The 18,164-nt window shown below is 40.0% G+C and overlaps 1 protein-coding gene across 3 annotated transcripts in view; it reads left to right on the top strand.

The window, feature by feature from the left end:
- Positions 1 to 427: 427 nt before the first annotated feature.
- Positions 428 to 18,164, top strand: part of rnf130 (ring finger protein 130) — a 79,740-nt gene continuing 62,003 nt past the window's right edge. For 2 of the 3 annotated variants that reach the window (XM_017693369.2, XM_017693367.2), the window contains exons 1-2: positions 429 to 608; positions 3,484 to 3,793. In XM_017693369.2, the coding sequence (XP_017548858.1) occupies positions 3,556 to 3,793 (238 nt within the window). In that variant the 5' untranslated portion in view covers positions 429 to 608; positions 3,484 to 3,555. Of the gene's footprint in view, positions 609 to 3,483; positions 3,794 to 18,164 lie in introns of all 3 variants that reach the window. The other variant, XM_017693368.2, reaches the window with a different exon arrangement.

Genomic DNA, 18,164 nt, shown 5'->3' with positions numbered 1-18,164 from the left:
ATAATCCACTGACAGAAGTGTCTCATGAATAAAGTGGTCCTAGAAGTGCCTGCACACCTAGACTCATTTCCTCTGTCCCACATGATGGCTGCTAGAACATTACATACAATACACAGACTGCACAACTGTTCAAATGCATCCCTGTACGCTATGGATATTTCAGCATATAACTTCTATATGATATGATTGTATATTATTTTATACTGAATATGTACCCTATGTGTAATATATATATATATATATATATATATATATATATATATATATATATATATATATATACACACACACACACACACACACACACATACACACACACATACTTGGGATGCATGGGGTGTGTATCTCTGCCGCTAGTGGGCGCTGTCTCACTCGGCCTGTTTCTTTTTTTATTGCAGAAGGAGGAAGAGACTCTGAGCACATCCTCCTCTCACACACACACACACACACACACAGCCTCACAGCGCGCGCGCGAGACAGAGACAGAGACAGAGCGAGAGCGCGTGTGTGTGCGCTCGCGGTAAACGGGCCGCGGCTTCGCTCGGACATCACACGCGCGCGCACAAAGAGGAGCGGCGCGTGGATGTTAGCGTTTCCCTCCAGAGCAGGTGAGCCAGATAGACACATTATAGCACACACACACACACTGAGAGAACTGGGTGTGTGCACGCGCGCCAAGACAGCCAGAACGAGAGACAGGACTGTATGCGCGCGTGCGCGTGTATGCAGATGTATGCGAGCGCCTTCATATGTGCACGACGTCCGTGGGTGTGTGCATATATGTCTGCGTTATGTGTATGTGCGCGTGCATGCGACGTAGGTGTCTGTGCCCGCGCGAGATGCATGCATGCCTGGTATCTGACACGTAAAACAGCGTTAAGAGCGAACAGATGGAGCGCCTGGCCGCCTCTCACTCACCTCGTCGTGAGGTGATTATATCCGTTATTTATTTATTTGCTTTTATGTATTTATTTATTTATTTACGCACAGACAATATGCTTCTCTATCGTTTCCAATGTAGTGTCACAGCCCAGTGTTCAAACCGCATGGCCTGTTATGCTTCTTCAGCAGTGCGTTTTTGTCTCCTCTCTTCCTTAAAGAGACTGTTTATTGTTTATTTTGTTTGTTTGTTTTTCTAGTAGAATGTGTAAAATGCTTTGAACCAAAGGTTCCAGTTCAACTGCATCTATTGTGGGCTGTTAGAATCAGTTATAACCGCATGTAATGATGTGCAGTGAAGTGTACTCTATTTGACCCTAATATGACCCTTGAAATCAAATTAAATAGTGTTTTTTTTTTTTTTTTGTCTTCTGTGTATATAAATAGTCCTATTCAGGAGTAGACAGATTGCCACTCAGGCCACCAATGAAACTTGTGACCAAAATAGAAATGTTGTGGCCAGAATTGTAGAAATGTTTACGAAACTGAGGAGGGACAGGGGGCCATGTCCCACCCACTTCTTGAAAGTATGCACTAGTAGTGTGCGACACCCATGTTTATCCCAGACACAGGTTGAAATTCTTTTTAAATTGTTATTGTTTTTGCATTCCCGTTTAAACGGTGTGCAAATTAATGCCGATAACGTGACATACAAACAGAGCAAACAATGCTAATTCCCTCACCTCATGTATTGTGAGCTTGCAGGTCAGTTAGTCCAGTTTTTCAAAGTAATAATCTCAAATTGTAATGAGTTAACAACCGAAAAAAGAGTGGAAGGAAAAGCCAGTCTCTTAGGGTTAACAGTTATTCCTTAACCTAGCATGGAGGCTGGCCGATTATCTGTGTGCAGCACTCCTCGCTCAGCCAGCTGCTTCAGGGCGACACTGCTCTGCAGCCTCTCAGCTAAATCTGATGCTAAATTCCAGTGGCACCTTATAGATTAAAGCTCAAGTGTGAGCGATGAATGTATGAGACAAATAACTTTCAGACATAAAACATATATTACTGTTTAGAGAAGCAGCTGTCGGCTTTACATCTCCTTTAATTCGATTATAAGGGATAAAGCAATGCTGATATCTGATGATATATTGTTTATTCCTGTTTTTACTATTTGCACTATTGAAAAATATTTTAGATTCACTTCAGGTGTTAAATTTAGTTGTTATTAAAAGTAAAGGGACAATAATAATAATACACCACTGTTAATCTACAAAAATCAGAAATGGTTTAAATGAAAAAATATAAATACACTATACTGTGGTATATATACTGAAATTGTCAGTAATGTTAATTATACTTTATGCAGTGAAACGTACATGTAAAGCATTAGATATCAGGTAATTAGTGAGGGGTGACATGCCAAAAGATATCATGATACATCAGAAACTTTTCATAATACATAATGTGTTGATGTATTTATTTGATCTGACGTGATGAGTTGCAACAGACAAAAAGAACTCGTTTTAAAAGTACTATAAAAAACGTAAAACATTTTCCAATAATACTTAAAACAAAATATAACAAACTTGTCAATTTATGGTGTACTTTGAGATTTCATGACTGAAAAGTTTCCTAAAGAATCTTAATGGAAATTGAATCATGGTGAAATTTTGAAATTGTGTGATGCTTTGTATTGTTTTTCTAAATAACTGTAAGCGAATCAAATCTGTCCGGTTTGAGATTTTGTGAATCATTTAATCATTTATTGATTGTTTGGGATGAAATTGAATCAGAGATTTATATTTTTGTGTGATACATTGAATCTTTTCATGAGGACTTGTAATCAAGCCAAATCTTGCAGTTTGAGATTTCATGATCAGTTGTTCGCTGAAGAGTATTTAAATATATTACTTGAAGCACTGAACCTTTTCATGAAATCAAATCAAAGAAAAAGATGGTAAAATTTGAGATGCATGGGTTCATTTCCTAAAGATTTGCAATCAGCTTGAAATGTGAAGAAATATGAAATTTAACGAAGCATTGAATCATTTCCCAGATGAATTGTTGCTGAATCAGATTATGGTAAAATACAAGGTTATATATTATATATTACTTTGAATCTTTTCCTAATGAAATGCAATTCAATCAAATAACATATAACAAATAACAACAAGAACTCCTGACAAGGAATTGTTTATTAAATAATTGTAATCAAATCAAATCGTGGTCTAATATGTGATCATATGTTTCACGGAGTCATTTTTCTAATGAATTGTAATTGAATCAAATTTGCAGTTTGAAATTTCCTGATGCATTGACTCATTTAATAAAGAATCCTAATTTAATTAAAAGAAAATGAGGTAAAGTTCGAAAATGTATGATGTACTGTATCATTTCCTAAAGATTATTCAAATTTATTGTGTAACATTTTCTACTTTTATGGTGCATTGAATCATTTCATGATGAATCATTACCAGATCCAATCTAATTGCTGTGAGTCTCCTTTTTCCAGCTCTCATTTTTATACAAATTTCACCTTCCCACTTCCCCTTACCTTAAAAATCTCATTTTTATTGTTTGTTTGTTTGTGTGATTGTTTTGTAGCTCTCCAAGTGGCTCGTGAGTGTTGGGCAGCATGAGACTCCTTGTGCTGCCGTGATCAGAGCCAGACGAGAGATGAACCACTCCGGCCTCTTCCTCTTCCTCCTCTGTGCGCTGCCGTGCGCCCTGACCACCACAGACAAGAGTGTGGTCAGCAAAGAGGAATATTACAGTGCCACGGTGAACGCCACAGTGCTGGACAGCAGGGGCAACCCAAAGCGGCTGATATCCAAAGACGACGGCCGGTACGGGCAGAACTCACCCAAAGCCGAGGCCAAAGGGATTGTAGTGACGCCTGTAGCCGTCAATGGGGGTGAGTGTGTTCCTTAAAGGCCTGGCCACTTTTTCTAATCTGTCGGGTGGGTTTGATCTGCTGGTCAGAGACTTTTACATAAACTTGTAATTGTACTTTCAGTGATTGTACTTTTCATTCAAATCGTTATGCTGATAATAGAATTTGAAATGAAAAGAGTGTTAAATTAGAAAGGAATGTAAAGGCATTTTCACCAGTGCTCTCTGACTTGTGAGCCCCACTTTATCATTAAAATAACTTCAAACAAACATAAATACAATAAAGCATAACAAGTATGTGTTGATATTCCGATGTCTTGCTGCTCTCCAGCCAGCGCCAGGGTTTGATTTAATTTAATCAAGCGTTAGTTTGATAAAGCAGATATTGGATTGTAACTGTAAATATTGGACTTCCTCCAGGAGAGACTTGGAAATGGTTGAACATTAACATATAGATCAATCAAAATGGATTATTTATTTCTTTATTTGGATTTATTCTAATGTTTAAATACTAACTCCCCAGATAAACAGCTTTACATATTATTTTTAGCATGGTCTGCCACTTTTGCTCAGTGATGTACATAATTCTGTTGTGTTTGAGCTTAGGCTTAGGGTTTTATCATTATGAGTTCTCCATTAGAGCTTTTTCAGTGCTGTGCTGTTCTCTAACTACACATAAACAAGTAAACATACAATTTCCTGTACTCACTCTGCGTTATCATTAGAGAAATAAAACATTCATTTGTGGCTTACAAATGCAGCAAAATGAATGAAATGCAGAAATTTGAGTGCAGTAAGTCAGTGTCACCTAAACATCCTGCTCTTCTGGCATTCAATGCTTCAGTGTGAGTGGGCAGGGCTAAACTGCTGCCTGCTAAATAAAGAGGATATTAATGCAGTAGGCCATGAGAGGCTATGCGTTACTGTGATTTCATCATGGGAAGGGTGTTCTTACAGTGACCAACATAAAGTGTGATAAAATACACCACTTTTCAGAAAACAATTTGTTATTATTAATAATAATCAACGTAAACAAGTATTCAGCCTAAGTGTATAGTTCCTTTAGAGGAGAGTATCGTTGCCAAGCAACTATGGACTGAATAAGAAGACCTTTCGGTCGCCGATCTCTGTATATTGCTGTCATTTCATGAATTAAAGAGAGTACAGAGCCATTTGGGGTTCAGCCTGGGTTTGACACAACTTCTGGCTGAAACATGAACATTTGAGTTTTACAGTTAATCACATCGTAAGTACTTTAATTCAAGACTGTGATATTAATGATGGAGTTGTTTTTAGCCTGTTAGCTAGCTGACCAGCCTAGTTCTAGTTAAGAACATAAGTCGCCAGCCCCTCAGTTTGAACAAAAATGGATTCTTACTTCATCAGTGTCTTATGAAACTTCTGAATCATTGTTTACATAGAACATCAAATTACATTAAAGATTATAACATACATGCAGAATGTAATTTAAACAGCCGAGCCGTGTAGATTTGGAACAGGCATGCTTATTGGCTCATTGATGCTAATAACTGACTTTGTAGGTTTTGAAGTCTGTTTTTGAGTTATATGGAAAGTTCTGGAACCCAGTACCATAAAGCATTGAGTTTCAATACACAGGTTTAGCAGTTTCCAGGCCGATTTCAGAATCAGTCCCAGAACTGATGTTGCCTTGAGAGTGTGCACAAAGACTCCCAGCAGTTGACCCGTACTTCAGTTAGTTTCTCTTATTTGCATTTATGACAGACATTTTAGAGCAAGAAGATCTTATCTTGGAGTTGATTGGAAGGAAGGATTGACACTTTTTAAATTTACTCCATTGACCTTCTGATCCCAAATGTAACTAATCAGCTACGACGAAGTTTGCTTCATTAGTTTTAGCACTGGAGCTACAAAGCTAATATAGCTAACAAGAAAACAGAAGCTTATTCTAGCATGTCACAATTAGCCTGGTGCTAACTGTAGGCCTAAGTAATCTCTAATAGACTTGATTATGTTGGTGGTTTTTGACACCGAATGCCACCCCATTGTCTATAAACACAGACTAAATTCAGCTTGCATGATGGCCAATACTGTTTGCAGCTATGCTGACATATTTTTGTTCATGTTTTTAATGGCCTGTCATACTGTGTCAGAAACGAGGCTAATTGAGATTGCCCAACAGTTTTTAACATTCTTCTTCTTGAAATACAGGTGAGAAACAACTAATATAAATGTAATAACGCCTTTGTTCAAAAAATATTATAAAATACAAAGATTGACTATAAAGGGGCACGGCCTATACCGGGAGCTTAGCAGAATTACGTGAAGCTCCAGTTAAAAGCAGGGATTTTGTTGTTATTAAAAAACGGCAGCGCATTATCAGCAATGCAGGAATGATGAGTTGCACCTACAAGGCCAGTTATGATCCATTAGCTAAAAGCCTCGGATCCAGCCGTAAACTAATGCCAAACCGTACTGTGGGCACTGTGGGATGTTAAGAAGCATTAACACTGACGTGCCTATAGTGCATCATCGTTTACGTTCTGAGCTCACTGCTTGATATCTGGGTATAAATTTATATTCATGATGCACAAAGTGACACAGTCAAGGATGAAACAATTCTGAAAGCACTAACACACAGTAAATGTGATCTTACACAGGCTTAATATTGTGTTTTTAGTAAACAAAAGTCAGTAATCCTAACACATTTGGTTTATATTCATAATCAGCACCTGCAGGGATTAACTTATTATTAAACCTTAAGCTGAGACAGAAAAAGTGCATATTTATTCTAACTTTCTGCTAATAACATGATTTCTGAAAGGTGTTGCTGCATTTATTTTAAAACCCTAAAGCCACCGAAGGTGCATTTTCTGACATTTAAGGTGTCCAAATTGATTGGAAATTGCAGTCTATTGGTGACTCATGAAAGTTTTATCAGTTGGCTCAAGCCTAATGACTCCTGGATCCCCAGCGAGATGTTTTGAAATAGTCAATGCAATTTTTGATATAGTTTGATATAGTCAGTGAATTTTTAAGCAGAATGTATTTGATGTACACAATGTTCTACTGAATGCTGTGAGTACTTGGAGCATATTTTGAGCATATTTTGAAATAAATCATAACTAGTAACAGGCAGACTTAGACTGGCTCAAAGGTAAGCTAAACTTTATCTGGGCTAGTACGTAGTTATCTACTGACAGCTTAAAAAATGAGTGACTAAAAAAAATGAGATTAAACATTTGTGATTAAATACACCATATGTAAAGATTATTATTAGTATTATATGTTTCCATGTATGCCATCATTTACATTATTTCATTAAAGTGTGCTCAAACTATTGTTGTAAAGGCAACTAGTCTTCCTCATTACAACACTGACCAGCTCCAGTGTTGGGTTTAGTATTAGCTCATCTGAAAGAACAGCTCTCATCGCTTTAACTTCCCACTTATTAGACATGAAAACATCCGGTGACTAAATAATTTCCCATTCCTACATTTAAATTTGGTCAATTGTTAATTATTTTTGTCTGCTGTAAACAACATCTACAGACATGCTGACACATGTAGCAGCAGTTACAGTGATGGGCAGGTCAGAAATTTGTGTTATGTTGATTCAGATGGATCGATGGATGGATCGATTTATTAAGATTTGTCTAGTTTTTAACAATAGGCTTTAGTAACCTATAGAGCTTTTTCTTGTGAAAACAAATATGTTTGGTACATCAGTACATTCGGATTACCATTCCGATTGCAAAAATGGCCAGACATGACAGGTTTAAAAAAAAAAAAAAAAAAAAAAAAAGATTCGTCTAGTTGTTTAGTGTTCTAGACTGTCCATACATACTCAGACAATCATATTGTGGTGTAATTTTCCAAAATAATAATGTCAGTTTGATCATTCTTCTTCTTATTATTCTTATCATCATTATTAGTCTTCTTTTGTAAGTAACTGATGTGCTGCATTCACTGAAGTGGAGTATCACTGAACTCTGTTCTGGAGTCTTTGGTGTTGTGTAGGCCCTTTTGGAACACTGTGTGGTTTCCCGTATGTATTCTGTGTGTCTTTTGAGCGAAGACTTCCTGTACGTTTGACGTTTTTTCATTTTTCATGTTCTATCATTTCCTCAGTTGAGCAAACTCAAGCAGTTTGAGGAAGCTGTCATGGTAGAACTTTAGTTAGAGTTAACACAGTTCATTTAAACTGGACTTCACTGTCTGTCTTGATATACCCCCACCATGGTGTAAAAACCTAGAAACACCATTTTATTTTGTTTATGATAAGAAGATATTTTATGATAATTTGTACAAAGTAAAAGTAAAATGCATGATTCAAAATCATTTTTTGAATTTACAAATACCAGTAAAAAGTTCAGACTCAAGCTTGTTCATAGAGAAAGTCAATTAAATGTAAATATAGATGATTATTATGGGATTCTAGGGCACAACCTGAGCTAAAAAAAAACAGGTTCCAGTAGCTTGTGCTTTGTCATCTTCTCATATCCCCTCATAACCCCATCATTTTCAAATTTTGACAGTAATCTGACAGGCATGATTCCAGATTGTTTTTATTGAGACAAAAAAAGAGATGGTTCTAAAAGTGTTGTTTAGTAAAGGCAATGACTCTATATAGAATCAGCACTCATGGAACCATTTCAATGCTTAACTGAGTCTTCAGAAGTATGCAGCATGTGTATATGGTTCTATATAGCAAGCTAGTGTTACAAACTTAACATTGCAACAATGGCAGAACCCTTTTTGATGCTATATAGAATTATATACAACAAATTCTCCATCGGTCCAAAGAACCATTTCACCATGCAGAGAATGCTTTATGCGTGCAAATGGTTTTTTGGGTGTCAGTTCTATATAGAACCATTGTCTTTACTAAATAACCCCTGAAAAAGCATCTTTTTAATTATATCATACTTGTATGACCAAATTACAATATCTTCACACTTAACTGACCATTCTTATTTGTAGCATGAAAGAATTTGCTTACTAATAAGATAGAACATTAATCTAAACACAGATGCTGTATATGTGCTTCTCTGCGTCCCATTTGACTCCTGTTGTTTCTCCGAGGCCGTATCAGAGAGACTGAGATTGTGTGTGTTTGGTCAGGTGGTTGTGCTGAGAGTGTGTTTGGTGTGTATGTGTGTGCGCGCCGGGGTATGTGTGTGTGTATATGTGTGTGCGCGGGTGTGTGTGTGAGTGAGAACTGCTTGAGTGAACAGCAGTGTCCCCTAAAAACCCTCCACACTTACATAACTGACCTACTGTGGGCCTTTCTGGCCAGCTGTACTGGCGCAAACGGCTGCCGAGACAAAACAAACTTGTCTGACCCTGGAGGTCGAGTGATGCAGGTAGGCCTGTGCCCAGTGACAGTTAACCAAGTAACTGTGGTAACAGCCCCAAAGGACTGTTCATTTATTGATTTGATTCATGCAAACCAAAGCAAGATACTTCACTGTAAAAGAGTGGTCTCCAGCCCTGAGCTTGGAGATCTGCCTTTTTTCAGAGAACCAACTAAAATCTGCCACACTATTTCTATCTGTTTCTCTAACTTTGCAATAATACAGTACACAAATACAGTTCAAACATTTCCTGAATGTGTAGAGTTGCCCTTTCTGTTCAGTGTTATCACAAGGTCGTATGTGACTCACAGAGTTATGAGGCTGTGAAGAGGGGCTGAGATGCACGTCTTCTGCCTCTCACCATGTATAATTGGTAGATTTGTGTGTCTGTCTACATTTTGTGTGAAACTGCATTTATTAGTGTAACGATAAATCTTATACCTTAAAAAGAACTTCAGCCAGTATGCCAGACAACCCTGTATACCCAGTACTAAGCGCAGTGGACTAAATGCAAAAGCAACACCTGACTGTTTTTGGCACTGAAGCACCATTTCACACCATCTTAAACACAGTGTTTATCCAATAAACATGTTTGTACAATTTTTGGCCACAAGATTCACTGACTTGGTGGCCTGAATGATCACCGTAAATTATGTCCATCCACCCTGATGTGTTTATTTACCTACACGATCTTCTCCACCTTCACTGTAATATTAACCAAATCCTTCAGAACAGCTGTTATTTATAATTTTGCTGAATCACTTTCACCAGGATGTATTGAATGGCCTTGAGGGAAGTTGGTGGATCTATAATCCGCTTCAGTCTGACTGATATCAGCTTGCAGGAGGCTGCTATGTCTCTCTCTCTCTTTCTCTCTCTCTCTCCAGCCTCAGTGTGGTGCTGCCATGTCTCTCGCTCAGAAATGGCCAGAAATCTATGAAACTGTATCCAAGATAATCAATATTAAAGAAAAAAGGATAACAATTTCGTTATTTAATATTTGAGCTTTATATGTGCTCCAAGATGAGTCGAGCAAACACTTCATGTCTAAAAGATTGAAATAGCCCTTCTGAATATTTAGCTACTTTAAGGGCAACCGTTACTATCTCTGTAATAAAGCATTGACAAACAGGAGCACATGAGACTAAACTCACAATGGCTAATGCGGAGTATGGGCTAGATGAGTTTAAAGCTCCCCCCAGGATTGGGCTGTGGAGCAGTGAAACTGCATTCTCTGGAGCGCCATCCAGTACTTTTGGGATGAGTTAGAATGATCCAGAACTAATCAGCATCAGTGCTTGACCCCAGTAATGCTCTTGTGGCAGCCATCAAATCCTCACAGCAATGTTCCATCATCTAGTAAAGTCTTCCCAGAAGAGTAGAGACTGTTATTGCAACACAGGGAGACAAACTCACTATTAATACCCTTCATTTCAGAAAAGTATGTACTGCTGGACGCCAGGCCAAGATGATAAAACGATAACAGTAATTACTAATGTCAAGTGTTTTTTGACAACAATAATGAGTCTTTGAGCCTTTTTCAATAAAATGAGCATGACATTCTGATCCTCAGCCTGGTATCAGCAACAAAAGCTGTGAACTGTGTACAGTGTCAGTGGTTGGTATAGTGTAGTGGGTATCACCTCTGCCTTCTGTGTCACGGGTTCAGTCCCCTGCTTGGGTAAGCACTCTGCACTATACCAAAAAGTCCTTGGGCAAGACTCCTAACACTACCTTCACCTACCTGTTTAAAATGATCCTACTGTATGTCGTTCTGGATAAAAGCGTCTGCCAAATGCCATAAATGTTTCTGCTTCAGTACAGTAGGTAGTGCTGTGCTGTAATTGCAGGAGACGTCTAGCCATTCACTTGCAACAGCGTGAATGTTCTGTGAAAGTGAAAGTCACAGATTTTGACTGGAGCCATTAATTTTATGCTTATGCTTAAATGTTTTTTTGCAGGGTGAAATTGTTTTTCACATTGATGCTAAATAAAAGTGGGTTCAAAAAGTTTCCATACAGAACCATGTAAATAGAACAGTTTCTTTTATTGAAGAATCCTTGAAGCTTTAAGATCCATATTATTTAAGTGCGTGAATATATACACTCACCAAGCACTTTATTAGGAACACCTACTTGTTTCTACACTCTTTGTCCATTTTATCAGCTCCACTGACCATATAGGAGCGCTTTATAGTTCTAAAATTGCAGCTGGAGTATTTAAACTCTGTGTCCACTGACTGTCCACTCTATTAGACACTTCTGCCTAGTTGGTTCACCTTGTAGATGTAAAGTCAGAGATGATTGCTCATCTGCAGCTGCACAGTTTGTGTTGGTCATCCTCCAGTCCTTCATCAGTGGTCACAGGACACTACCCAGAGGATGCCGTTGGCTTGATGTTTTTGATTTGTGGACTATTCTCAGACCAGTGCAACACACACAAATATGCCACCACCACATCAGTGTCATTGTAGTGCTGAGAATCACCCACCACCCAAATAATACCTGCTCTGTGGTGGTCCTGTGGGGGTCCTGACTGTTGAAGAACAAGAGTATGTAGAAAATCAGATGGATTACAGTGTGTAATTGTAGAACAACAAAGTGCCCCTAAATGGTGAGTGGAGTAGATACAAGGAGATTTTTCTAATAAAGTGCTCAGTGATTGTATATGTATGGAATGATGTGGGAAACTACATCAAGACTGTTGACTCTCCAAGTCCAAGATTAAGCACAGCTAAATTCTCTGATTGATTCTTCAATGGCTTGTTATTGATTACAAATCAATTAAAAGGTTCCTTACACTACTTGGATGTAGCAGTTGGGTTAGCAGCTGTAATGTGGCTGTCCCACTTTAGCTGAGCTCAGCAGGCCAGTTTCCTCATGCGTGTCTGTTTCTCTGTGTCCCAGTCTGGGATCTGGCCTAGTTAACCCGCCGTAATGCTGGCCTGGCCTGCCCTCAGGCAGCACATGAACCCACTAGTTTACTAGACCATCGTAGCCAGTGGAGGTCACCTACTGCAGACCAGCTCTGGAACAAGGACACCAGCTTCCACAGATTAATCATACAGCACGTTCAATGAAGGTCACTCTTGTGTTACATTTATCAAACCCAGCTGCAGGAGAAGAATCACTGCCATGACAGGAGGACACGGATGAGAGACAGAGGAAGAGAAACCTTCTGTTCTCTCTGCTGGACTGACTGCTGAAACTTTCATGCAAAGAAATTCAGATTTAATCAATGTTGTAATTACACATTAGCAAGATTAGTAGCTTGATTGTGAGACAGTAGGCTAAACAAGCAGAACAAGCTAACTGTTTAGCAGCAAATAAGTGTCACTATTCAGGCTTTAGAGCTTCATATGGCATGTAAAAATTGTTAAAGTTTCAAAGTGTCAGTCCAGATTGTCCATAGAGTCTATAGATGGAAACTAATGTACAAAAAAGGCCTTTTTAAACACATTTACACACATCTGCTTATTCATCCTATAGCAGGTTAGCCCCACCTCCTCACACTGAAGTTGTAAAGAGTGTTTCAGCCTGGATTGCTGTTTAAAAGAGGCCAGACAATCAAAACAAAGCTCATTTACATATATCAGGCTTAAAAACACAGGCTGCTTAACTCATCATCATCATTGTTAACCGCTAGTCCAGATAGGGTCGCAGTAGCAGTTGAGAGAGCAGAGAATCCCAGACGACCCTGTCCTCTGCAACTTCCTCCAGCTCATTCCTGGGGACCCCAAGCCGATCCTAGGCCAACTTGGAGATATAATCCCTCCAGCAGGTGCTAGGATGACCCCGGGGTCTTGTCCCGGTATGCTGTGCCTGGTACACCCCCACCGGGAGGTGTCCAGGGAGCATCCGGATCAGATGCCCGAACCAACTCAGCTGGCTCCTCTCAATGTGGAGGAGTAGCGGCTCTACTCTGAGCTTCTCTCGGATGACCGAGCTCCTCACTCTATCAAATTGAGTGTAGCCCGCAAACCTGCAAAGAAAACTCATTACCGCCACTTGTATTTGCAATCTCGTTCTTTCAGTCATTACCCACAGCTCATAACCATATTTAAGGGTCGGGATGTAGACTGACCAGTAAACAGAGAGCTTTGCCTTATGGCTCAGCTCCCTCTTCAGCACTACAGTCCGGTACAGTGACCGCATTACTGCTGCCATCTGTCCCGGCCTGCGGTCGATCTCACGATTCCTCTTCCCATCACTCGTGAACAAGACCCCAAGATACTTAAACTTAAAAGGAAGGTCCTTTCCCCTTACCTGGAGTGGGCATGCCATCCTTTTCAGGGCTAAGACCATGGACTTAGACTTTGAGGTGCTGACCCGCATATAAACCGCTTCACACTCAGCTGCAAACTGCTCCAGCGAGCGCTGTAGGCATCCATGTGATTCAGACAAAAGAACATCATCTAGCAGAGATGCCACCCTCTAGCCTCCACACATAATGCCCTCCTGACCCCGGCTACGCCCTGACACTCTGTCCATGAATATCATGAACAGGAGTGGAGACGGGGAACAACCCTGGTGGAGTCCAACGCTAACACTGAAAGAGTCTGACTTAATGCCGAGTATATGAACACAGCTCTCACTCCGGGAGTACAGAGATTGGATGGCCCAGAGTAGTAGCACCCCATAGTCCCAGAGGACCTCCCACAAGATATCTCGAGGAACACGGTCATAAGCCTTCTCCAAGTCCATACCCTTCCTGGATCGGGGCCTTGTCGTGGTGGAAGGGCTTGAGTGGTCTAGGGATCTTCAGAGCTAAGTCGTTGGGATCAGTGTGCTCCTGGTAGGGTCCCCCAGGGCGAACAGGTCTGGAGTGAAGACCCAGACTAATGTGATCCAAAACCCCACCATGCACAACACACACAAAAAATCATGTACCCCTGGAACCAGGCCTGGAGGGTAGTGGTCCTCGGCGAGCGCCTGGTGGCCAGGCAGCCTACGTAACCCGGCCGGGCTTAGCCCGAAGAGGCAACGTGGGGAGACCATATGGGCCCGCCACCCGCAAGGTCCAGCATGGGAGAGCGATGCAGTGCCGTATAGGCAGTGGGGAAGATGGTCATGTAAAAATGAATTCTAACTATAATTAATTTTTACTACTACTACTAATGGTAATAATAATAATAATAATTATAACTAGAACTAATTTTTTTGTTCAGAATCACACACAAATATCACAGGTTAAAAAAAGAAAGAAAGTGAAGAATATGAAGAAATGAAGGTACGTTTAGCTTTGCAAAGCCCATTTTTGTTTATCATGTGTCAGGTGACTGAAAAATTACTGCTTAGCAACCTGATCAGGAGAGCTGCACAAGAGGCCGTACTCTGTTCTTATTTCTTTGTCCATTATCTGAAACTGAAAAGTGGCATCTGTGGGTTAAAATGGAAATGATCACATGATACTTAATAAAGGTCTTGATTTGTGAAACTTGCAAAGTTTGAAGTGAATTACAATCTAGCTGTGATAGAAACATGTTAACTAGTCCCCTCGGACCACAAAGATCATTCGTGTCCTAGCATTGGGTTGTTGACACCTTCGGCTTGACATATTGATTGAATTTGTCTCCCAGTATAATGTGATCAGGATGAAAATATCAGGACAGCACAATAAAGTCAAGTGACTTATTTCTGTTGTAATCTCCATTAAGCTGTTCTTGCCCTTGAAAGTGATTACTTCAGAAGTGTAAAGGCAGGCACTTCCGCACCTCCGTGGAGTTTCTGTTATCTAAATGGAAACCTTGAGGCACTGCAGATTAGGCAAATTTACTTTGTTATTCTTACCCTTACCTTGTCCTCTTAACATCACAATTAGCAGTCATAATATAAAGGGAAAAAGTAAAGTATCTAAGTATTACTCTTCAGTCCTTGACAGAACAGATACACTTCCACTTTAATCAGTGTTTTGGTGCATGTACATCTTTTGTCTGTGCAGCATACTCAGGTAAAAGAGATTTTCAATGTTGCTGAGATTTTTTTTCCCTGGTTAAATAAAGGTAATAATAATAATAAAAATAAATTATGTAATATATAAGGAGGCATGGTGGCTCAGTGGGTAGCGCTGGGTTCGATTCCCCAGCCGGGTGATCAGGCTCCTTTCTGTGTGGAGTTTGCATATTGTCACTGTTTCTGCGTGGGTGCCATCCCACAGTCCGAAGACATGCAGTCAAGCCAGTTGCAGATACTATGTATATGTAAATGCATATTTTCCCAAACTTCATTTCAAATTAAAATTTCAGCTATAGACATACATAAAAAAACAAATATGAAGTTAAACAGTTGAATGTAATTTCATTGCAATAAACTGGTCTGCCTTTCCTGAAAGTGTGATTGAGCAACCAGTGTGGTAACTATGACCTACAAAATGATAGTCTCTCTATCATTTAACTGTGGTAGGTGTTCAGTGAAGCTTTTGAGAAATGCAGCCCTGATCTGCTGTTTGTGCTGTGAAATTTTAAATATTCTGTTCATTTATTTGGAATGAAGAGAAGAAAAATAGCTCGTGTTCCCTTCTGACTGAGTCACAAGTGCTGTGGAGTAAAATCGGGGCTACATTTACTCTGATACTTGGCGAGAAAATCAGATTTGGTGATTGAACCATGAACTGCCGCATCCCCAAATGACAAAAAAACACAAAATCCAGTCTGACCACTCTGAGTAGATGACAAATTTATTTTTATAGCGCAACTTCATGACTGCTTTAACTCAAGACATTTTAAAGAAATTAAACAGAACAAAATACAACAAAATGAATTAACAAAGGATCCTGTAGAGAAAAAAAGTCTTAAGATTTTTCTTTTGAAAACAGATTTGAAACCACCTACAAATGTATCCTGAATGCAGATGGAAAAAGTGAGATTTCATGTGGCTTTTTAGCTGTTATGTCTGCAGGAAATCGAAAAATCAGGTCTTACATTCAGCTTTAAATCTGTAGTATAGCACGCTGGTATTGTGGTGTACTCCAGAGCTCAAGGGACTCATTCTCTCAAGCTCTCGGTTTTGCTTTAGAACACGTGTGAAGACAGAATGCCGACAGTATGTTTCAGCTACAAGACTCACCAGAAAAACTCAATGATTCATCACTTCCTGTTTTTTTTATGTTTTGAATATGCATTTCCTCCAAAGGCCTATGTTTTCTCCATCATGCTTCTCAATTTCGTCCATTAGAGAGCGAGAGAGAGAGAGAGAGAGAGAGAGAGAGGGCAGACAGGGAGGCAGTGCCAGCTCTGTGACTCACCACTACTCTCCATTCATATCTCCATCGTCTCCCCACCAGCTGCTGCTCTCACCAGGCCCTGTGGCAATGCAATGGATCGCGCTTAGCTAACGGGCAACCAGACAGAAAACCATCTGCCAAGAGGAATACAGAAAAATGACCCAGCAGCCAATAGGAAGGCAGCCCGATGAATAGCCCTGAGCAGGCGTGAGTCATTGAGCCAATCAGATTTCGGCTTGACACGAGCGCGTCCAGTGGGAAATTATTCCTTGAAGGAGAGCATCCTGTGGTTTCTGGCGCTCAAATGACCCCAAATGCTGGTAAACGGCCCTGGCGCACAGACTCAAGGCTAATTAGCTTCGCTCCAGGCCGTGGATGGCCAGCAACAGCAGGACAACAACCGAGCATGCAGTCTTTACCATCAGGAACCCAGACAGAGCCCTTATTGAGTTTCAGTCTCATTCAGACTTGGACATAGCATAGGTGCCTTTGCCTCACTTGCAAAACTGCATCCTTTAGCAAGGATGCTAATAAATGCCAGCTGCATTTAAAAAGCAGCGAACGCAAAGATGACGCAGACATTTTACTAGGAGCTTCAGCTCTCCTGAAAGTTCCTTTTCAGCTTTTGTTCTGCAGAGTGAAAAACTCTGAGTGAGGAAGTTTAGAGCGGGAAAGGTTCTTAGCTTTTATTAATAGCGATTTATGCTTACAGAAAGTCATACAGGGTCTCTGTTCAGGGAAAAAAATCATTCCATAGCATGAGGCCTGGATAATAATCATCCAACATTTCTTCAATGTTAATGGTGCACCATAGCTTTCACCTACTAGCTGGCACTGGTTCCGAGAGACTCTGCAGGTGTGGCTAGGCAGATTGCAAGGCACATGGTTGAACATGCCCTCCAACAGAGGGACTTAGACCCAATTCCATTTCTTATTTTTACTATTTAAGGAAATTGGGAGATTTATCTAACTAGCTACCAAGACTATTCACAATTTTTATGCTTGTTATAAAAAAAAAAAAGACTGACATATTAAGATGACAGTAAAAGAACACAGTGGATACTGTCATGTTTGAACAGAGAAAATACTCACATTTGTGAGTTTCTTTCCATCTTGCCGTTTTTTCTTTATTCCTAATAACTTTCTGTTTGGAATGTGCCACTGAAAAACCTCAGTTTGGAAGACCATATAGCCCTAACACTTCACCCTGTCTGTCCATCCCAACAAAAATCAGAATACCCTAGACATGAACGCACAAAACTTGCTAAGGGCTAAGTGGTGGAGGAAAGGGGTGAAATGGAAGTGGGCCTTACTGTATTGTTTAGTTTTGCTGTTGTAAGGATTAGTTGTGATGATTTGTGTCAGAAGTGGGGTTGCTGTGTGGGGATTTGTGTTGGGGTTGGTCATCATCAGGGTGAAGGATGTGGCTAATGGTGACTTCCCCTATTGTTTTAGTGCTTCAGACATGCCCATTTTCTGACCGTGTGTTCAATAAAGAGCACTTGTTGCAGCAGAAGCAGGCTGCCCCTGTATTTCTTCTTCTGCAAACGCTACACTGTTGTTCTTGCAGCATGAGCTGCTACTAAAGATGGCAGATTAAGCGTTTAATTTTAGCAAACGGACTACAGAATGTCCATTTGATAGGTTGGACCAGGCATCAGCGAAGCATATTTTAGTCAATCTGTCATAAAGAAGCAGAGCTAATTTTTAAATACTTATTTTTTAAAGTTTGAATTTTATCCACCACCCGACAGCAGTTTAGCCCCACCTGTTCATACTGGAGTTAGGAGTGTTACAGCGTGGACTGCATTTTGAATCAGTCAGAACAGAGCTCATA

This window comes from Pygocentrus nattereri, chromosome 8 (assembly GCF_015220715.1).
Source record: "Pygocentrus nattereri isolate fPygNat1 chromosome 8, fPygNat1.pri, whole genome shotgun sequence".
Lineage (NCBI taxonomy): Eukaryota > Metazoa > Chordata > Actinopteri > Characiformes > Serrasalmidae > Pygocentrus > Pygocentrus nattereri.
Note: the sequence above shows the minus strand (reverse complement) of the source record. Positions and strands in the feature narration are given on the sequence as shown.